The sequence below is a fragment of the Budorcas taxicolor genome, chromosome 10 (genome assembly GCF_023091745.1).
Source record: "Budorcas taxicolor isolate Tak-1 chromosome 10, Takin1.1, whole genome shotgun sequence".
Classification (NCBI taxonomy): Eukaryota; Metazoa; Chordata; class Mammalia; order Artiodactyla; family Bovidae; genus Budorcas; species Budorcas taxicolor.
The window spans coordinates 48,088,119-48,106,395 of NC_068919.1; the positions used below are offsets into that span (position 1 = coordinate 48,088,119).

General features: G+C 36.7%; 1 protein-coding gene across 1 annotated transcript in view; it reads left to right on the forward strand.

Annotated features, from left to right (window-relative positions):
* Positions 1-18,277, forward strand: part of ICE2 (interactor of little elongation complex ELL subunit 2) — a 63,331-nt gene that overhangs the window by 26,451 nt on the left and 18,603 nt on the right. Inside the window, exons 9-11 of the mRNA XM_052647108.1 lie at positions 6,326-7,325; positions 8,031-8,206; positions 13,311-13,440. Coding sequence (XP_052503068.1) covers positions 6,326-7,325; positions 8,031-8,206; positions 13,311-13,440 — 1,306 coding nt within the window. The remainder of the gene's footprint in view (positions 1-6,325; positions 7,326-8,030; positions 8,207-13,310; positions 13,441-18,277) is intronic.

Consider the following 18,277-nt stretch of genomic DNA (forward strand, 5'->3'; position numbering starts at 1 on the left):
GTATTAATAAAAACTGCATTTTCTACTCGCAAACCCCCTCTAATGGATGTTCTTTGTTGTAGTGGTTAGTTGGTAAGTCATGTTCAACTCTTTGCAACCCTCCGAACTGTAGCCCTCAAGGCTCCTCTGTCCATGTGATTTCCCAAGCAAGAATACTAGAGTGGGTTGCCATTTCCTTCTCTGGGGGATCTTCCCAACCCAGGCATCGAACCCATGTCTGCTACATTGGCAGGCAGATTCTTTACCACTGAGCCACCAGGGAAGCCTGGATATTCTTTAAGCACAAGGAAAATAATCCCAGATGGAAAGAGGACGGTAAAAGATGTGAGAATAAAAAAAGTGAAGATAATGTGGATGGACTCTAATTTGTAGGTAAGTGCAGGGACACTCAGGACGTCAACATAGTTTTGAGATGACCGGGGCCCTAAGAACTCGAGAAACTAACCAACCAAAGTTCCTTCCAAGACAGAAGCCTTCACTCAGGAAAAATCATTAGTGGTAAAGTCTGTATTGAGCAGAACAAGACATTAAGGTAAAGGAAAAATAAGTGTTGAGACAGTTGTGGTAGAGGGGAATTCAGTTCAGTTCAGTTTAGTCGCTCAGTCGTGTCCGACTCTGCGACCCCGTGAATTGCAGCATACCAGGCCTCCCTGTCCATCACCAACTCCCGGAGTTCACTCAGACTCACGTCCATCGAGTCAGTGATGCCATCCAGCCATCTCATCCTCGGTCGTCCCTTTCCCCTCCTGCCCCCAATCCCTCCCAGCATCAGAGTCTTTTCCAATGCGTCAGCTCTTTGCATGAGGTGGCCAAAGTACTGGAGTTTCAGCTTCAGCATCAGTCCTTCCAAAGAAATCCGAGGGCTGATCTTCAGAATGGACTGGTTGGATTTCCTTACAGTCCAAGGGACTCTCAAGAGTCTTCTCCAACACCACAGTTCAAAAGCATCAATTCTTCGGCCCACAGCCTTCTTCACAGTCCAACTCTCACATCCATACATGACTACTGGAAAAACCATGACTAGCCTTGACTAGACAGACCTTAGTCGGCAAAGTAATGTCTCTGTTTTTGAATATGCTATCTAGGTTGGTCATAACTTTTCTTCCAAGGAGTAAGCGTCTTTTTAATTTCATGGCTGAAGTCACCATCTGCAGTGATTTCAGAGCCCAAAAAATAAAGTCTGACACTGTTTCCGCTGTTTCCCCATCTATTTCCCATGAAGTGATGGGACCGGATGCCATGATCTTCGTTTTCTGAATATTGAGCTTTAAGCCAACTTTTGCACTCTCCTCTTTCACTTTCATCAAGAGGCTTTTTAGTTCCTCTTCACTTTCTGCCATAAGGGTTGTGTCATCTGCATATCTGAGGTTATTGATCTTTCTCCCGACAATCTTGATTCCAACTTGTGTTTCTTCCAGCCCAGCATTTCTCATGATGTACTCTGCACAGAAGTTAAATAAGCAGGGTGACAATATACAGCCTTGACGTACTCCTTTTCCTGTTTGGAACCAGTCTGTTGTTCCATGTCCAGTTCTAACTGTTGCTTCCTGACCTTCATACAGATTTCTCAAGAGGCAGGTTAGGTGGTCTGGTATTCCCATCTCTTTCAGAATTTTCCACAGTTTATTGTGATCCATAAAGTCAAAGGCTTTGGCATAGTCAATAAAGCAGAAATAGATGTTTTTCTGGAACTCTCTTGCTTTTTCCATGATCCAGAGGATGTTGGCAGTTTGATCTCTGGTTCCTCTGCCTTTTCTAAAACCAGCTTGAACATCAGGAAGTTCACGTACTAAAGATTTTATATGCACACACGAATGCAAACCAACCTTCATGCATGCATACATATCTAGTGGGAACAATGAAACATGGGCTTAGAGCCGTGAGTCTATGAATGCTGTCCTGGGACAGTCCCACACAGGATTGTTCTCCTGCAGGTAACAGTCTGAGCAGATAAACCCATCTCAAACATGAGAAGCAAAAGAGAATTGTTAATGGAAGTTCTTACAAAGTTATTAGAGGAAAAAAAAATGATTGCTGTAACATTTCTACAGTCAAAAATTGTAAGAAGAAAGATGTACCAACAGAACAGAGGAAAGCTAATATGTTCATCGTTTACCCTAGAATTCTCACTTTTAGAAATGTAGCCCAAAGTTATACTAGGAAAAGAATGAAATATTTGTGCAGGATATTCATTGCAGCTCTAAGGTATTTATTGGAAACAGTCCTCATGTCCCTTAATAGGGTATTTATTAAATAAGCTGTACATCTTCAGTTCAGTTCAGTCTCTCAGTCATGTCCGACTCTTTGCAACCCCAAGAATCGCAGCACACCAGGCCTCCCTGTCCATCACCATCTCCCGGAGTTCACTCAGACTCATGTCCATCGAGTCCGTGATACCATCCAGCCATCTCATCCTCGGTCGTCCCCTTCTCCTCCTGCCCCCAATCCCTCCCAGCATCAGAGTCTTAGCCTACTATGAAACTGTTACAGGCACACATTGCTTTACTGCGTTTCAAAGATGCTGTTTTGGGTTTTTACAAATGGAAGGTTTCTGGTAACCCTGCATCAGGCAGGTCACTCATTGCCATTTTCCAACAGCATTTTCTCACTTCATGTCACTGTGACACGTTTTGGTAATTCTCGAATATTTCAAAATAATTATATTTGTTATGGTGATCTGTGATTTTTGATGTGACTGTTACAACTTGCTGAAGGCTCAGATGATTGTTAGCACTTTTTAGCAGTGAAGTATTTGATTAAGATGTATATACTTTTAAAGACATAATGTCATTGCACACTTAATAGACTATAATGTAAATATATCTTTATATGCCCTGGGAAACAAAAAAAATTGTGAGTCACTTTTTTTGTGATATTTGCTTTATTGGGGTGGTTTAGAACTGAAATATACAATGTCTCCAAAGTATGCCTATAAAAAGAATCAGAAAACTCTAGGTATGCAGCTATAATGTGATATCCAATACATATTAAGTGAAAATGGTCATTCAGATAATTTAGTGACCAAAAATTTATATCATGTTCAGAAAGAATTGCCAAAAAATCTTAAATTTCATTTAATAATCGCATTGTTAGTAGTGATATTGCTGTTCTTATTTTGAACATGTTAGATAGTATGATAAAACACACAAGTGCTTATGTTTGTATTAGATACCAAGAATTGTAGCATAGGAGGTACAAAGGCCAATCAAAGAAGCAAAAATCTTATAATAAAACTGGAATCGTGTAAAAAAGATGCTTGAAGGTTTTCCCGTTGGCCCGAGATGTGTTTGCTTGACTGTCACAAAAAACAGCTCTGCAGTAGATAAAACATATGAAATATGTTAAAATCCATGAATTTAAAGTAATATCTTTTTGAAAGAGTGTTAGTCACCTTCAGAGGATGCTAGTGTATCAAGTCATTATTCTGAAAAGTTTTGAAATTTCAAATATGTGTCTTCTCCAGTACAAACTGTATTTCACAGTAATGCTAGAATTTTACTGTCACCATTTTGCAGCTTCTAAGTGATTGTGATAACAGTAGTCACTCAGTCGAGTTCGACTCTTTGCAATCCCATGGGCTGTAGCCCACCAGCATTCCTCTGTCCGTGGAATTCTCTAGGGAAGAATACTGGAGTGGGTAGTCATTCCCTTCTCCAGGGGATCTTCCTGACCCAGGGATTGAACCCCAGTTTCCTGAATTGCAGGCATATTCTTTACCTTCTGAGCCATCAGAAAAGACCTTGCAACTCTTAATGAAATAGTAAATCTAGGCAGTGATCATCATCAATGACTGCTAAAATCATTAAAAGATCAGTAAGGAATTTCGATAGAATAGGTTGTTGACACTTGATGAAGCAACAGAACAATTGTAGTATCACAAGAAGAAAGATAACCAAACATCATTAGCCTCCTGACTGAAGTGGGAGGTATACATTACCACATACAACATATGAAGATTTTTTTTTTAATGTGCCTGAATCTGATCAAGCTATTAGATCATTTAATAGGAAATGTAGGGGAAGCATGTGTTCAATGATATCATGGGGACGCAAAATCTAGAATGTGGAAAATCCCACAGGATAACTGATCTAGTTTCTTCTACAAATGTCTGGTGGATATGGGAACTGGCCGAGAGTAAGGGAGGGGTACGACTGAGCAACTGAACTGGACTGAAGGGAGGGGTTGTTGACAGAATTGAGAGACATCAACCAAATGTAGAGTCAGGATCTAGGTGGGATCCTTATTCCAGTAAACAATTGTAAAAAGAAATGTATCAGACTAGAAAATTTTAACACTGATTAGGTATTTCATGACATTAAGGAAGTGTTAATTTTATTGATATAATTAATATGTTTAACAGAAGAATCCTTTCATAAGCACATATTTACAGGTAAATACCATTTTTAATTTTACCCAAATTTGTTCTGTCAGCGGTGAGAGCATAATTTTTCAGTTCATTAATTTTGGTTTTATATTTATGAAATTTCATTATTTTGAATATATTATCCTTTACCTATTTCTTGAAAAGGCTATGAATGATACTTCTGATTTTTAATAACTCTTCTCATTTTTGTTGCTTTTTAAATAATCAGTAATTATCACTCTCATTTCTTCTTTTATCCAACAGTTTAGGCAGTTTTAAATTTCCAGGTGCTTGCATTCATATTGTTCGTTGACTTTTTGCATAATGATTTCTGATTTTATTTCCTTCTAAACAGTCAACCTTAGTAGATTCTGCTTTGTACTTTATTGATATTTTCTTTGTGTATTAATTTGTAGTCCGTCTTTGGAAATACCCCTTCGATCCTTGGGCGGGAAAAGGTATATCTTTGTAGTCTATGTGTATGTTTTCAGTCATTCATGTATCTTTGTTTCAGTTAGTAAATATTCATACTTTCTTCATCCCTTTCTTTACTTACTTAGAAACAGTGTATCATTGGCCAAGTACAGTTGTTTCTTTCAAATTTTTCTTTTATTTTTCAGTTTTGACAATTTTAATGTTATTTGGCATGTCACAAATCATTATCTGTTCATCATGGATTTCATCTTTTTTCTTTTAGGGTATTTTTTTTTTTTTTAATTCAGTCAAGCCATGTGACTTGTGGAATGTTAGTTCCCTGACCAGGGATTGAACCCATGCCGTTGGCAATGGTAGTACAGAGTCCTAACCCCTGGACTGTCCAGGAGTTTCCTGGACTTCATCTTTTGTTCCACATAATATTCCTTTTTCTATCCAATGCTTTTTGCGTTGACTTTTCTCTAACGCTTAATATTGTTAGTCCTACTTTCTTTATTTCTTGATATCATGTCCCATTGTTTCTCCTTGAACCTTTTTGTGTAAGAATGCCTCACGTAAACAATGTATAGCTTTATTTTTTCTTTTACTAAATGTGGTATTGTTTAGTGAGAAACTACTGTGATTGACTATACCAAGAAATTTTCTGTACATAATTGAACTTTTAATGCTTAGAACAAACCTAAGATGATGACCCTGTTATCATTATTTTACCGATGAGGAAATTGAGTTTCAGAGAGGTGATTTACACAGATGGATCTTTCTTACTCACTGCCTGAGGCTGTCAGAATATTTTTCTCTCAAATCCTAAGCTGTAAAACAATTTCATGGTGTTTATCTAAAATACTCTGCCAGACTAAGGAGAGATTTTGCTACTTGACAAGACAGTTTATTCCTGAATAAATTAAAACTGGAGTTCTTCCATGACTAAAACAGTACATAAAAACTATAACCTTCAATGGCTTCATGTCCCGAGATAGAGTAAAACCATTTCCTATCCATTTTTCCTCATACTGCTGAGAGTTGTTTTCCCTGAGTGGATTTGTGAGGAAAGATACTGATTGATGTTAGAGGCTGGTGACTCTTCCACAGTTGCATTCCACAGTTCCACAGTTGCAGTTTCCTTAGAGTGGCAAGAGGCTTTCCTCCTGGTCACCTAAGTCCCTGCAAGAGCATATAAAGTGGGTGTGAAGGGAAATCCACTGCCTTCCTGTTTGGCCTCATATTTCTTCTTTGAGGTCCTACCTGTTTTTGATTAGTGGGAATACCTCTTGAGATGTAGTAGTTCACAAGTATTTCCCATTTCCTATGGTATATAGCAACTTGGAAAATTTTTCTGTGTTTCGTCAACGTTTCATTGGGAAGATAAGGGTAATAGTTGCTAATACTCTGTCAAAGCAATACCCTTTCAAAGCCATTCAACTTTTCTTTCTCCTTTTAAAGAGTATGAACTATGTTTGTGATGGGTCGCTGATAGGTGAGGGGTGGCCTAGAATTGTTGCTAATAGTTTGCCAATATATTTTCTCAAGATATCTTATGAAGTTAACCAGTGCCGAAAAATTGAGACCCGAGAAAATTTGGATCTGGAGTTTGATGATGATGTCACAGAACTTGAAACTTTTGGAGCAACCACCACCGAACCATCAAAGTCACCAAGTCCAGCAAGTACCTCCACAGTAGCCCCCATGACAGATACACTCACAGCCCCCAGCATAGCAGACACATCTGAGGCACCAACTTCACCAGACATTTCTGCTCATTCTAGAAGTTTATCTCAGATTCTGATGGAACAGTTGCAGAAGGAGAAACAGCTGGTGACTGGTATCATAGACAGTGGCCCTGAAGAGTCCAAAAGTAAAGATGATCAGAGATTTATACCATGTGGTGAAAAGATATCAAATTCTGACAAGCCTTTGGTGCAAGATAGTGACTTGAAAACATCTGATCCCTTACAATTAGAAAGTTCTATGGAAATTGAAACCTCTAATAAAAATGATATGGCCACTGAAATGGAGAGTGTTGATGAAAGAGTAAATGTTCTAGAGAACACAGACAGTAATTCAAAGGAAAAGACTGTTACATCAGAAGCAGCTAACACTGAAGATGTAGTTCTTGACAGTAGTGATACAGATGAAGACTGTTTAATCATTGATATGGAATGTCAAAATAATAGTAATGGAAAGACAGCTGAAGTGGGTTCTAATTTAAGTTCTAAACCAGCTAGCCTAAATTCTTCCTCAGGACAGACTTCTACAGGAAACCAGACCAATAGTACTTGTAGTCCTGAAGAGTCATGTGTTTTAAAAAAACCTATCAAACGAGTATATAAAAAATTTGATCCAGTTGGAGAAATTTTAAAAATGCAGGATGAACTCTTAAAACCAATTTCCAGAAAAATGCCTGAATTGCCCTTAATGCATTCAGAAAACTCTAAACAGCCTCCTGTTTCTGAGCAACCCTCTGCTCCGTCAGATGCCTCTAGCTGGCCAAAGTCTATCTGGCCTTCTGCCTTTCAGAAACCAAAAGGACGTAAGTAAATATTTACAGAGAATTTTATATTAACTATTTGCCTGTTCCTTGTCCTTAGGTTTTTCCCCCTCATTCCCCTCCTTTCTCTTTGTAATAACGTTTATGATCTTTACATAGTCACTGATGGTTCATTTTGATTGGAAAATGAACTATCATTGACTGTGTAAAAACCTTCACTCCAAAAACGCACCCACAATTGTATTGATTTTTGTAACCTGTGTTTATTCAACATTTACAATGGCCAGTAAGCTATAGATAATGTGGTTTGCCGAAATGATGAAAGACAAGTGTGTCAAAAATCATGATAAATATGTATTAATCTAAATTTACTTATTCTTGATGTCAGACTGCAGTTTTGTACTTTTTCATTTTGTAAAATAGATATAAGGCTGCACCTCAGGTCTGTCTCTATTATGAATAACACTACTTTTTAAAACTTCTTTTTACTTCGTACGTTGTCTCACTGATATATTTGTGAGGGTAGTAGGATAAAAGGAAGAGAACCTTAAAGCTTTGATTTCAGCTCTTGCTGGAGTTACAGTTATAGTAAACAGAAATGCTAATAGTGTAATGGTCACAGGAACTAGAAAGCTGGTAGTTCAATTGTTTTATCTTGGATTATGATGGATAAAGTAGTTTAAAATAAAACTTTATGATGGATAAAGTAGTTTAAAATAAAAATGATGAATATAATTATTTTTAAAGGATTGCCGTATGAACTTCAGGACTATGTTGAAGATACATCAGAATATGTCGCTCCTCAGGAAGGAAATTTTGTTTATAAGCTGTTTAGCCTGCAAGACCTGTTGTTACTTGTGCGATGCAGCGTCCAGAGGATAGAGACCAGACCACGTTCTAAAAAACGGAAGAAAATCAGAAGAGTAAGTTGTTACTTGGGGAGTTAGGATATCGTAGCATAAGTAGGTGGGCAGCAAATATTGAACATGCCATTGTGATGAAGTTTGATTTTAAGTTATTGATCTTTCTTACAGTAGTTTTTTCAGGTTGAGATTTTTTTTTAGTAAAATACTGAAAACACTTTTAATAAAGTTTAGTTGAATGTAATAATCATGAGTGCTGATAACATTCTTGCGTGGACTATATATAAACTTTGTGAAAAACGGCACCATTATAGACTTGACCTAGACTGGCACATATGTTCCAGCTTTCTGTGTGAATTTGAATTTTCCTTTATCGGCCCCTTTCTTTCTTTCTTTCTTTTTTAATTTTTATTTTTACTTTATTTTGCTTTATAATACTGTATTGATTTTGTCATACATTGACATGGATCAGCCTCGGGTGTACATGAGTTCCCAATCCTGAACCCCCCTCCCACCTCCCACCCTTTTCTTTCTTTATTTGAGAATCTTTTTGAGTTATTTTAGAAGTTTGCATTTTGAAAGGTGGGCTTTCATGAACATTTGAGGATGTCTTCCCAGGCTTGATAGAAGACTAAATGTCTTCTTTCCTTTTTCCCCTATTGTTTCTTTGGGGATTTGGTATAAATATTTTCCTTAGTTAAAGTTTTTGCTACACTTCAAGTAATTGGTTCTTTTGGCAGTTTTGTTATATTTGATATTTTAAGTTCTCTTTCAGGTTAGTTCGATTTTTGTGAGTGTAACCAATGAATTTAGGTAAAGAGGAGCTTTTATGGTATAAATGATTATGTGAGAAATAATGAAATCTCTCCTTTCTTAATATTTTTTCTGTTGTGTCCATTTTATCATAGTTCACTTTTTCTTCCTTCCTTTTCCTTTCGTCTTCCGACCATCCTTCTTATCTTCCCCTCTCCTTTCCTCCTCCTGCTTTCCTTTCTTCCTTCTTTTTTTCCCTCCCTTCCTCCCTTTCTTTTTATTTTTTTATTTCTTGTTTTTTTTTTAATGTTTTTGGCCATCCTATGAGGCATGTGGAATGTTAGTTTCCCAACCAGGGATTGAACCCACACCCCCTACATTGGAAGTCCTAGTTCCTTCCTTTTTTGATGTTCTCTGTTTCTTGCTGTTTAACCTGCCACCCGTTAAGAATCCTGAGTGATCACTGTAGAATGTCAGTGTGTTTGGGGCTAAGGAACTGTGATGTTCCAGCATTGACCCTTGTGGATCAAGTCCCTGACTACTACTTTTATCATATTAAGGTGTAACTGAATTTAAAAAAAGAAGAAGAAGAAAAGAAAAGTTCTCATAATTGGTATTCATCACTGGTTCAGACTTGAAATTTTAGAAACCAGCTGGTTTTGAATTAAACAAATGGTAGAGAGTTTTTAAAACGAGTACATTAGGGAATGACAAAATGCTATAGGTCTGATTTTAGTCTCCTTTTCGATAAATACAAGTATTCTCTGTATTAAAAGATTTTATTTACTAATTTTTTCTTGTCTCATCTGTACTCAACTGTGATGAAGTTAATAGCCATAGCATGCACATCTTGAATACAGATAGCATCAGTGCTTTGGATTGTATTTTCAAGATTTTATTTCATTCATTCTTACCTGCTATCTGATTATTTGGACACTAACATCATTTCTGTGAGCCCATACCACTCTGTACTGATCTACCAGCTTATTACACTTAGAAATTATTGATGGGCAGGATCTCTTAAGTAAGGATAGCCTAGGAATATTTTGGACCCTGATTTCATTGTTCAGTGAGATAACCTGTTAAGGACATTGTCATTCACTTGACTAAAGTAAAGTTTGTAAAACCTTAAAGAAGAGTATTCACTCTTCATCAAAATATATCAAAACCACCAAGCCCCAAAGAATAGCTAAATAGGAGCCTTCTGTTTCTGATTATGTCAAACCCTGAGTATAATTTTAAATTTTTCAGCAAATACTTATTTTATCTATCATTATATGTAATAGTTTAGTACACATATTTTAAATTCCTTAGTAGAATATGTTCCCTTCGGAATCATATCCTAGTCATCTGTTTTTCTCAAATGTTTTGTTCCATGGAAACTCAATAAATAAATATTGAATAAGTAAGAAAAAATTGAGGCTTGAGGAGAGAGGAGGGTGTTAGGGAAGGGAAATTGAGGCACTAGTTAAAATTTTGAAGTGGTAGTGTTTAAACTCCAGTTAGGTAAGAATGCATCCTCATTAGCATTTCCTTCTTAAAAACCAGCTGGTTTAGATCAAGTTTTAAAACACTCAGAAGTCTCTTCAACTTCTGCTATCCAAGAACCTCATTTCTTCTTTTTGTTTTCCCTTTGTTTCTTCAATTCTCTGTTACTGTAATTGAGATTTTAGTTTCCAATGTCATTTATTTTTTCTCATCAAGATTCTGCTTAATCTTGTACAACAGAGGGGAACCTAGAACAGCAGCCACTCTCAACTGATGAAAAAGAGGCTAATTTGGAACTCAAGATGAAGCTAGAATTTACTGAGTTCTACATGTAGTTATGAAATCCAGACAAAATACCTCTGAATGATTTAATATTATATTATTGTCTGTCTCAGTTAACCAGATTTCCTAAGAGTTATATTCTGAAGGGATTAAAAACTTAGATCTAGTTATCTTGAAGTTTACATTGGCATTCTCGGTCCAGAGAAAAGCATCCTGAAGGTGCTTGAATCTTAGGAAACAACAGAAATGTACCTATTGGGATACAGGTTATGTCACTATCCTAGTGACAGGATTCTCGGTCCAGAGAAAAGCATCCTGAAGGTGCTTGAATCTTAGGAAACAACAGAAATGTACCTATTGGGATACAGGTTATGTCACTATCCTAGTGACAGGATTCTCGGTCCAGAGAAAAGCATCCTGAAGGTGCTTGAATCTTAGGAAACAACAGAAATGTACCTATTGGGATACAGGTTATGTCACTATCCTAGTGACAGGATACTAGCTATGAAATATTTTGGAATGTATGTAAAAGTTTGGAAGGTTTATGTGATAAATTGGAAGACAGAAAACCAAGAGAAGCTTTTACTTAGAAGTGAACAATTAAGGAATAAAGAAAACAGTAAGTTTAATGTATATAATTTGAAAACTTTGTACTTAAAATTTCACTTTAATTTTGGAGTACTGAGATAAAATATTCAGACTTTTCCTTCCCTTGGCTTCCTGGAGATGGCAGTAGAATACATAAATTAATACCAGATTCAAGACTTACTTTTATAGACATGACAGTATTATCAAAGAAAATCCCCCAAAGTACTTTATTCAGAAAGAGTAATGTTTTTTAATTTGAAAAGAAATCTTGAATTAATTCTATTACCTATTCATGATCCAAAAGAGGATCTTCTTTCTCAGTTATTCGTTTTCCAACTCTGCTGTGAACTGGTTGTGTGTCCTTGAGCACGTATCTTAACCCTTTGAGCCTTCATTTCTTTATCTCTGGGTTTTATTTGCAACTATAAGCAACCATAAATGCAGATTACCAATTGCTGAAGAATTATTATACAATTAAGTGAGTTTAGCAAGGCAGCCCACTCCAATATTCTTGCCTGGAGAATCCCACGGACACAGGAGCCTGGCAGGCTAGAATCTATAGGGCCACAAAAAGTCACAACTGAAGCGACTTATCACACAGCAATATTATCCTAATCATAATTTTTTTTTTTAAATTAAGGAGATGCTGTAGGGAGCTTACTACTCAACCTTTGGCCCCAGGAACAACAGCTTGTTAAACATGTATAGGCTTGGTTTTCACCTCAGATTCCACATTTATTTTAAAATAGTTATTCACATGCACATTGAAGTTTAAGAAGCACTGCTGCTGAGTTTTACAATATTCAAAAGTAATAATGAACCAAAATTATTGTTCACAGAAATTTTACTGGATTTGAATTATTCTTAACACCACCATTATGTTAGGCCCACTAAATTCGCCAGTTTATGAAAATCAGTCATTCTGAAACATTTATGAAGTAGTTTCAAGTATAAAAGTGAAAGACAGCTTAGTATAATTTCAGAAGTTGGTCAGTCACTAAGTCGTGTCCGATTCTTTGCAACCCCATGGACTGTAGCCCACCAGGTTCTTCTGTCCATAGGATTTCCCAAGCAAGAATATTGGAGTGGGTTGCTGTTTCCTCCTCCAGGGAATCTTCCTGACTCAGGAATCAAACCTGCATTATCTGCATCTCCTGTGTTGGCAGGTGGATTCTTACCACTGAACCACCAGGGAAGCCCCAGGGAAGCCCAATCTGACAAGTACTAACTGGCTATGTAACTTTAAGTTCCTTAAGTCACGTGTTTTTCCCTCTGCCAGCTAGAAATGAAGAGACTGCTATTAAGATTAGAATTTTCTTTGACAGAAATGAGTTAATATGAGCATAGTGAACATGACTAGCATTACATTATTTTACAGGCATGGATTTCCTTACATCTCATTTGGACTAATCGTAGGTATAGTCATTTTGCTTATTCTGTACAGTCCTGACCAATAAACACTAAATGGCTAATTTGTCAAGTACGTAGTGTCTGGAATAAAGTCTTTTGTATTAATGAAGAGAGCAACATCCATGTGTATTAATGTAAGTACTAGTGCTCATACATTTGTAGAATGAAAACAAGCTGCTCAGAGTATTTAAGCCTGAGATGATGTGACTAATGGTTTAAACAGGCAAAAAAAAAATCATACTTTTTTTTTTAACCCTCTTGAGAATTATTAGTGTGTATTACAGTCATGGCTTCCCACCTTCTAGTTTTGAACCTTTGGGTAGTTATGTAACCCAGGGTTTATTCCAAGGATCCTGTCAGTCATGTTCAGTCACAGAAATAAAATATGTTTATGTATGGAGAGGTATGTTGATTTTGGTTGGGGGTAGGGGAGGCTCTTGGTTCACGATCTCTTTTTTATCCACCACTGCCCATGTCTACTAAGGGTTCTACCCATATTTCTGCCTACATCCAACTGTATTTGAAAGGATGAAATAAGATTACCTGAAAACATTTTGAAAAGTGGCTAAGTTATATAGGCAAATGTATTTACTGTTAATAGTAAATTAATAAAGCTTTATAAGAGTATAACCTTGAATTGCAGCAATTTCCAGTTTATGTATTACCAAAAGTGGAGTATCAAGCTTGTTATGGAGTTGAAGCTCTGACTGAAAGTGAGCTCTGTCGCTTATGGACTGAAAGTTTATTGCATTCCAACTCCTCATTTTATGTTGGTAAGTTAAACAAGAGGCTTTGTTCTCCTTTTTAATTCCTTTGTAAATATACACAGTTCAATTTATCTGTAAATTCTATGCTTTTAATTTTCAGTTTTCTGATTGTATTAGTATTTCTTTCTATTAAAACATTTCTACTGCAGAGTTAAATAGCAGAGTGTGAGTAGTGATTATCATGTTTTGATTTCTCTCTTATTCCCTTATTAGTTGCATATGAATGTTAATGTAATCATTTTATTTTTAAGATATTTAGGAGTATGATGAAAAAATATAGATGTGTTTTCTAACAAGCTCCTTTTAAAAGTGCTATATAATTGGTTTTAAAATATATTTTTTGAAATTTTCTTAAATTTTTGACATTATTTTTTAAATCTCACATATTATCTCGATGAAATAGTTTATTTACTTTGTTTTGTTTTTTGTTAGGGGAATAGTTAGGCAGGATCTTAATTTGTGTTGGCTGGGTTCATATACAATTAACATACTTCACGCAAAGGATTACTTGATAATCATTATTGATATTGTTCCATTCTATTGAAGTCTTTACTCTTATACTTCTCAATTCATCCCTTATATTTCACTGCATGTGAGTCATCTCAAGCTGCCCTTCCTTCATGTGATTTCCTTCCTTTGATATCTCAATGCATTGCCTTTTTTTTTTTTAACCACTTTTACGGTTTGTTGCTTTCTACTTAATTGTTGTTTTTTAAAAGCCTGTCCTATCTTCCCATTGGGCTTCTCTTGTGGCTCAGCTGGTAAAGAATCCACCTGCAATCCAGGAGACCTGGGTTTGATCCCTAGGTTGGGAAGATCCCCTGGAGAAGGGAAAGGCTACCCACTCCAGTATTCTGGCCTGGAGAATTCCATTGACTGTATGGTCCACGGGGTCACAAAGAGTCAGACACGATTGAGCGACTTTCACTTCACTGTCTTCCCAGTAGACAATAGCTAGTTTAAAGTCAGAGTCTGATGAAACTTTATATTCTTGTACTACTTAGCATAATTTCTGGTATATAAGTGTTTATAAGTGTGCTTTTCTTGGTTGATCCAAAAATAGGTCACTCACTTGAAAACCTTTCCTATATTTTGGTTAATCAATATTTTGTCTTCATGTTTTATGAGAGTGTTAATAAGATCATTGATTCACTGTCTCTTCAGTTCCGTTCAGTCTCTCAGTTGTGTCCGACTCTTTGCAACCCCATGAATCGCAGCACGCCAGGCCTCCCTGTCCATCACCAACTCCCGGAGTTCACTGAGACTCACGTCCATCGAGTCTGTGATGCCATCCAGCCATCTCATCCTCGGTCGTCCCCTTCTCCTCCTGCCCCCAATCCCTCCCAGCATCAGAGTCTTTTCCAAAGAGTCAACTCTTCACATGAGGTGGCCAAAGTACTGGAGTTTCAGCTTTAGCATCATTCCTTCCAAAGAAATCCCAGGGCTGATCTCCTTCAGAATGGACTGGTTGGATCTTACAGTCCAAAGGACTCTCAAGAGTCTTCTCCAACACCACAGTTCAAAAGCATCAATTCTTCAACGCTCAGCTTTCTTCACAGTCCAACTCTCACATCCATACATGACCACCGAAAAAATCATAGCCTTGACTAGACGAACCTTTGTTGGCAAAGTAATGTCTCTGCTTTTGAATATGCTATCTAGGTTGGTCATAACTTTTCTTCCAAGGAGTAAGCGTCTTTTAATTTCATGGCTGCAGTCACCATCTGCAGTGATTTTGGAGCCCCCAAAAATAAAGTCTGACACTGTTTCCACTGTTTCCGCATCTATTTCCCATGAAGTGATGGGACCGGATGCCATGATCTTAATTTTCTGAATGTTGAGCTTTAAGCCAACTTTTTCACTCTACTCTTTCACTTTCATCAAGAGGCTTTTTAGCTCCTCTTCACTTTCTGCCATAAGGGTGGTGTCATCTGCATATCTGAGGTGATTGATATTTCTCTCGGCAATCTTGATTCCAGCTTGTGCTTCTTCCAGCCCAGCATTTCTCATCATGTACTCTGCATAGAAGTTAAATAAGCAGGGTGACAATATACAGCCTTGATGTACTCCTTTTCCAATTTGGAACCAGTCTATTGTTCCATGTCCAGTTCTAACTGTTGCTTCCTGATCTGCATATAGGTTTCTCAAGAGGCAGGTCAGGTGGTCTGGTATTCCCATCTCTTTCAGAATTTTCCACAGTTTATTGTGATCCACACAGTCAAAGGCTTTGGCATAGTCAATAAAGCAGAAATAGATGTTTTTCTGGAACTCTCTTGCTTTTTCGATGATCCAGCGATAGTCACCCCTTAATTGCAGTTTTGCTCTGTGGTTTCAGTTATCTTCAACTAGTCAACCATGGTCTGAAATAGTAAATGAAAGATTCCAGAAATAAGCAAATTGTAAGTTTTAAAAAGCACACCATTTTGTATAGTGCCTGGGATGTGAATCACCCCTTTTCTAGTCTCTCCAGCCCAGTAGTCAGTTTGTAGTATCCCAGTTATCAGTGCTTATCTTCAAGTAACCCTTTTTTAACTTAACAGCCCCAAAGTGCAAGAGTATGTGATGCTGGCAATTTACATATGCTTAGGAGAAACTGCACACTGCTTCCTTTAAGTGAAAAGTTGAAAGTTTTCAGCTTTCTTTTCTTAATTAGGAAAGAAAATTTATATGCTGTGTGGCAAAGATCTATGGTCAGAATGAATCTTCTATCTTGAAGTTATGAAGGATAAAGAATGCATGTTTGTTTTGCTGTCAAACTGCAAAACAAACCTCAAACCACAAAGGTTATTGTCACAGAGCAGATAAGTATTAATTTAAATGGAAAAGGCATTCAATTTGTAAGATATTTTGAGAGAGAGGGAGGGAGAAACACACCACATTCAGAAATCTTTTATTATAGTATATTGTTAAAATTGGTCTTATAATTAGTTATTGTTGTTAAACTCTTACTGTGCCTAATTTATACATTAAACTTTATTATAGGTATGTATGTGTAGGAAAAAACAGTATATATAATGTTTGGTACAGTCAGTTTCAGGCATCTACTGGGGGGCTCTTAGATTGTGTTACCTGTGAATAAGGGGGGACGACTGTACTCTGTAAAGTCATAAGTAATCATTCCCTTGCATGCTATTTATCATCAGTGAATCCTATCTACTGATAAGCCATTCATTTTGATGTAATGAGGTGGTGTATTTAGTGTCTTTGACAACTGTTTGGTGAGAAACTTAATGCTGTATTCTTATATGATGTGTTTGCTTTGTTTGGGTTTTTTTTTTAATGTGGAGGTGAATGTTTCAAAGTACTATTTTAAAAACATCTGAGTTTTGAGGTTTTTTACAATTTTATTTTATTACTCTTTTAATTTAAGAGAAATGTTGCAACAGGAAGGGAGTTTAGGAGAATGGACTCCTAAATAAATTTTTGCTACAGTTACTTTCAGGAAATAAGAGAAAAACTTAAAGTAATAGTCAGTTTGTCCTCGTGGTGTCTGGAATGACAATATAATTAAAATAAGTTATATATCAGGTATGACTCTAAAGTAGCATGTGTGTCTCATTACTTAGTCTCTCTGTTTTGTAGTTCTACCTTACATTGTGTAGACTTAGTGGTTTTAAAGAAGAGTGCCTATCTACAGATGGTCAAGAGGTAAAAGATGTATACAAAATATTATTTGGTACATCTCTCTTCAAAAGTGCTTATTATTTCCCTTTGACATCTAAATAAAGGCTAATTGAACATTGTTTTTACCTATATGATGCTTTGCTAGATATGAGTTATAGTATACACTTCATGGCAAATAGATGGGGGAAAAATAAACGCAGTGACAGATTTCATTTTCTTGGGCTCCCAAATCACTGCAGATGGTGACTGCAGCCACAAAATTGAAAGACTCTTGCTCCTTGGAAGAAAATCTATGACAAACCTAGACAGCATATTAAAAAGCAGAGACATCACTTTGTCAACAAAGGTCTTTATAGTCAAAACTACAGTTTTTCTAGTAGTCATGTACATAATGTGAGAGTTGAATCATAAAGAAGGCTGAGCGCTGAAGAACTGATGCTTTGAACTGTGATGTCAGGAAAGACTCTTGAGAGTCCCTTGGACTGCAAGGAAATCAAACCAGTCAATCCTAAAGGAGATCAACCCTGAATATTCCTTGGAAGGACTGACTCTGGGAAAGATTGAGGACAAGAGAAGAGGGCGACAGAGGATGATTTATGGTTGGATGGCATCACTGATTCAGTGGACATGAGTTGTGCACACTCTAGCAGATAGTGAAGGACAAGGAAGCCTGGCATGCTGCAGTTCATGGGGTCACAAAGAGTTGGACTCTTTGCAACTGAACAACACACTTGAAATTAGTAATGTCTTTCTTTTCAAGTATTCTGTTTTTTGATTCTGTCGGTCTTCCTCCCTGTACTATTCTTGTGGTTTTAGCATCTGCTCCTCTTAGGCTCCCAATATAACAGCTCTTAGGATATTGCTGTGTATTTTGTTTTGTTCTCTCCTTTTGCTTCCTTATGTATCTACCACTCTCAAACCAAATTATAATATAATACACTTGAAATTCTCCAAAATTTTCCTTAGAAACTGTATATGTGTGTGTATATATATACACGTATATGAGTATTTTTTCTATATATAAAGTAATACAGCAGTATTTCTAACTGTCATTAATGAAGCATGTGATGTAGGTCAAGGACTGTATATCCATTGTTACTAATCCTCACTATTCTGTAAAATAAGTGTTGTCTGTTTCACAGATGAGGAAACTGAGGCTTATAGAGTTTATTGCTCAAGGTTACAGTTTGTGGGAAATCCGGGATTTGTATCCATGTGT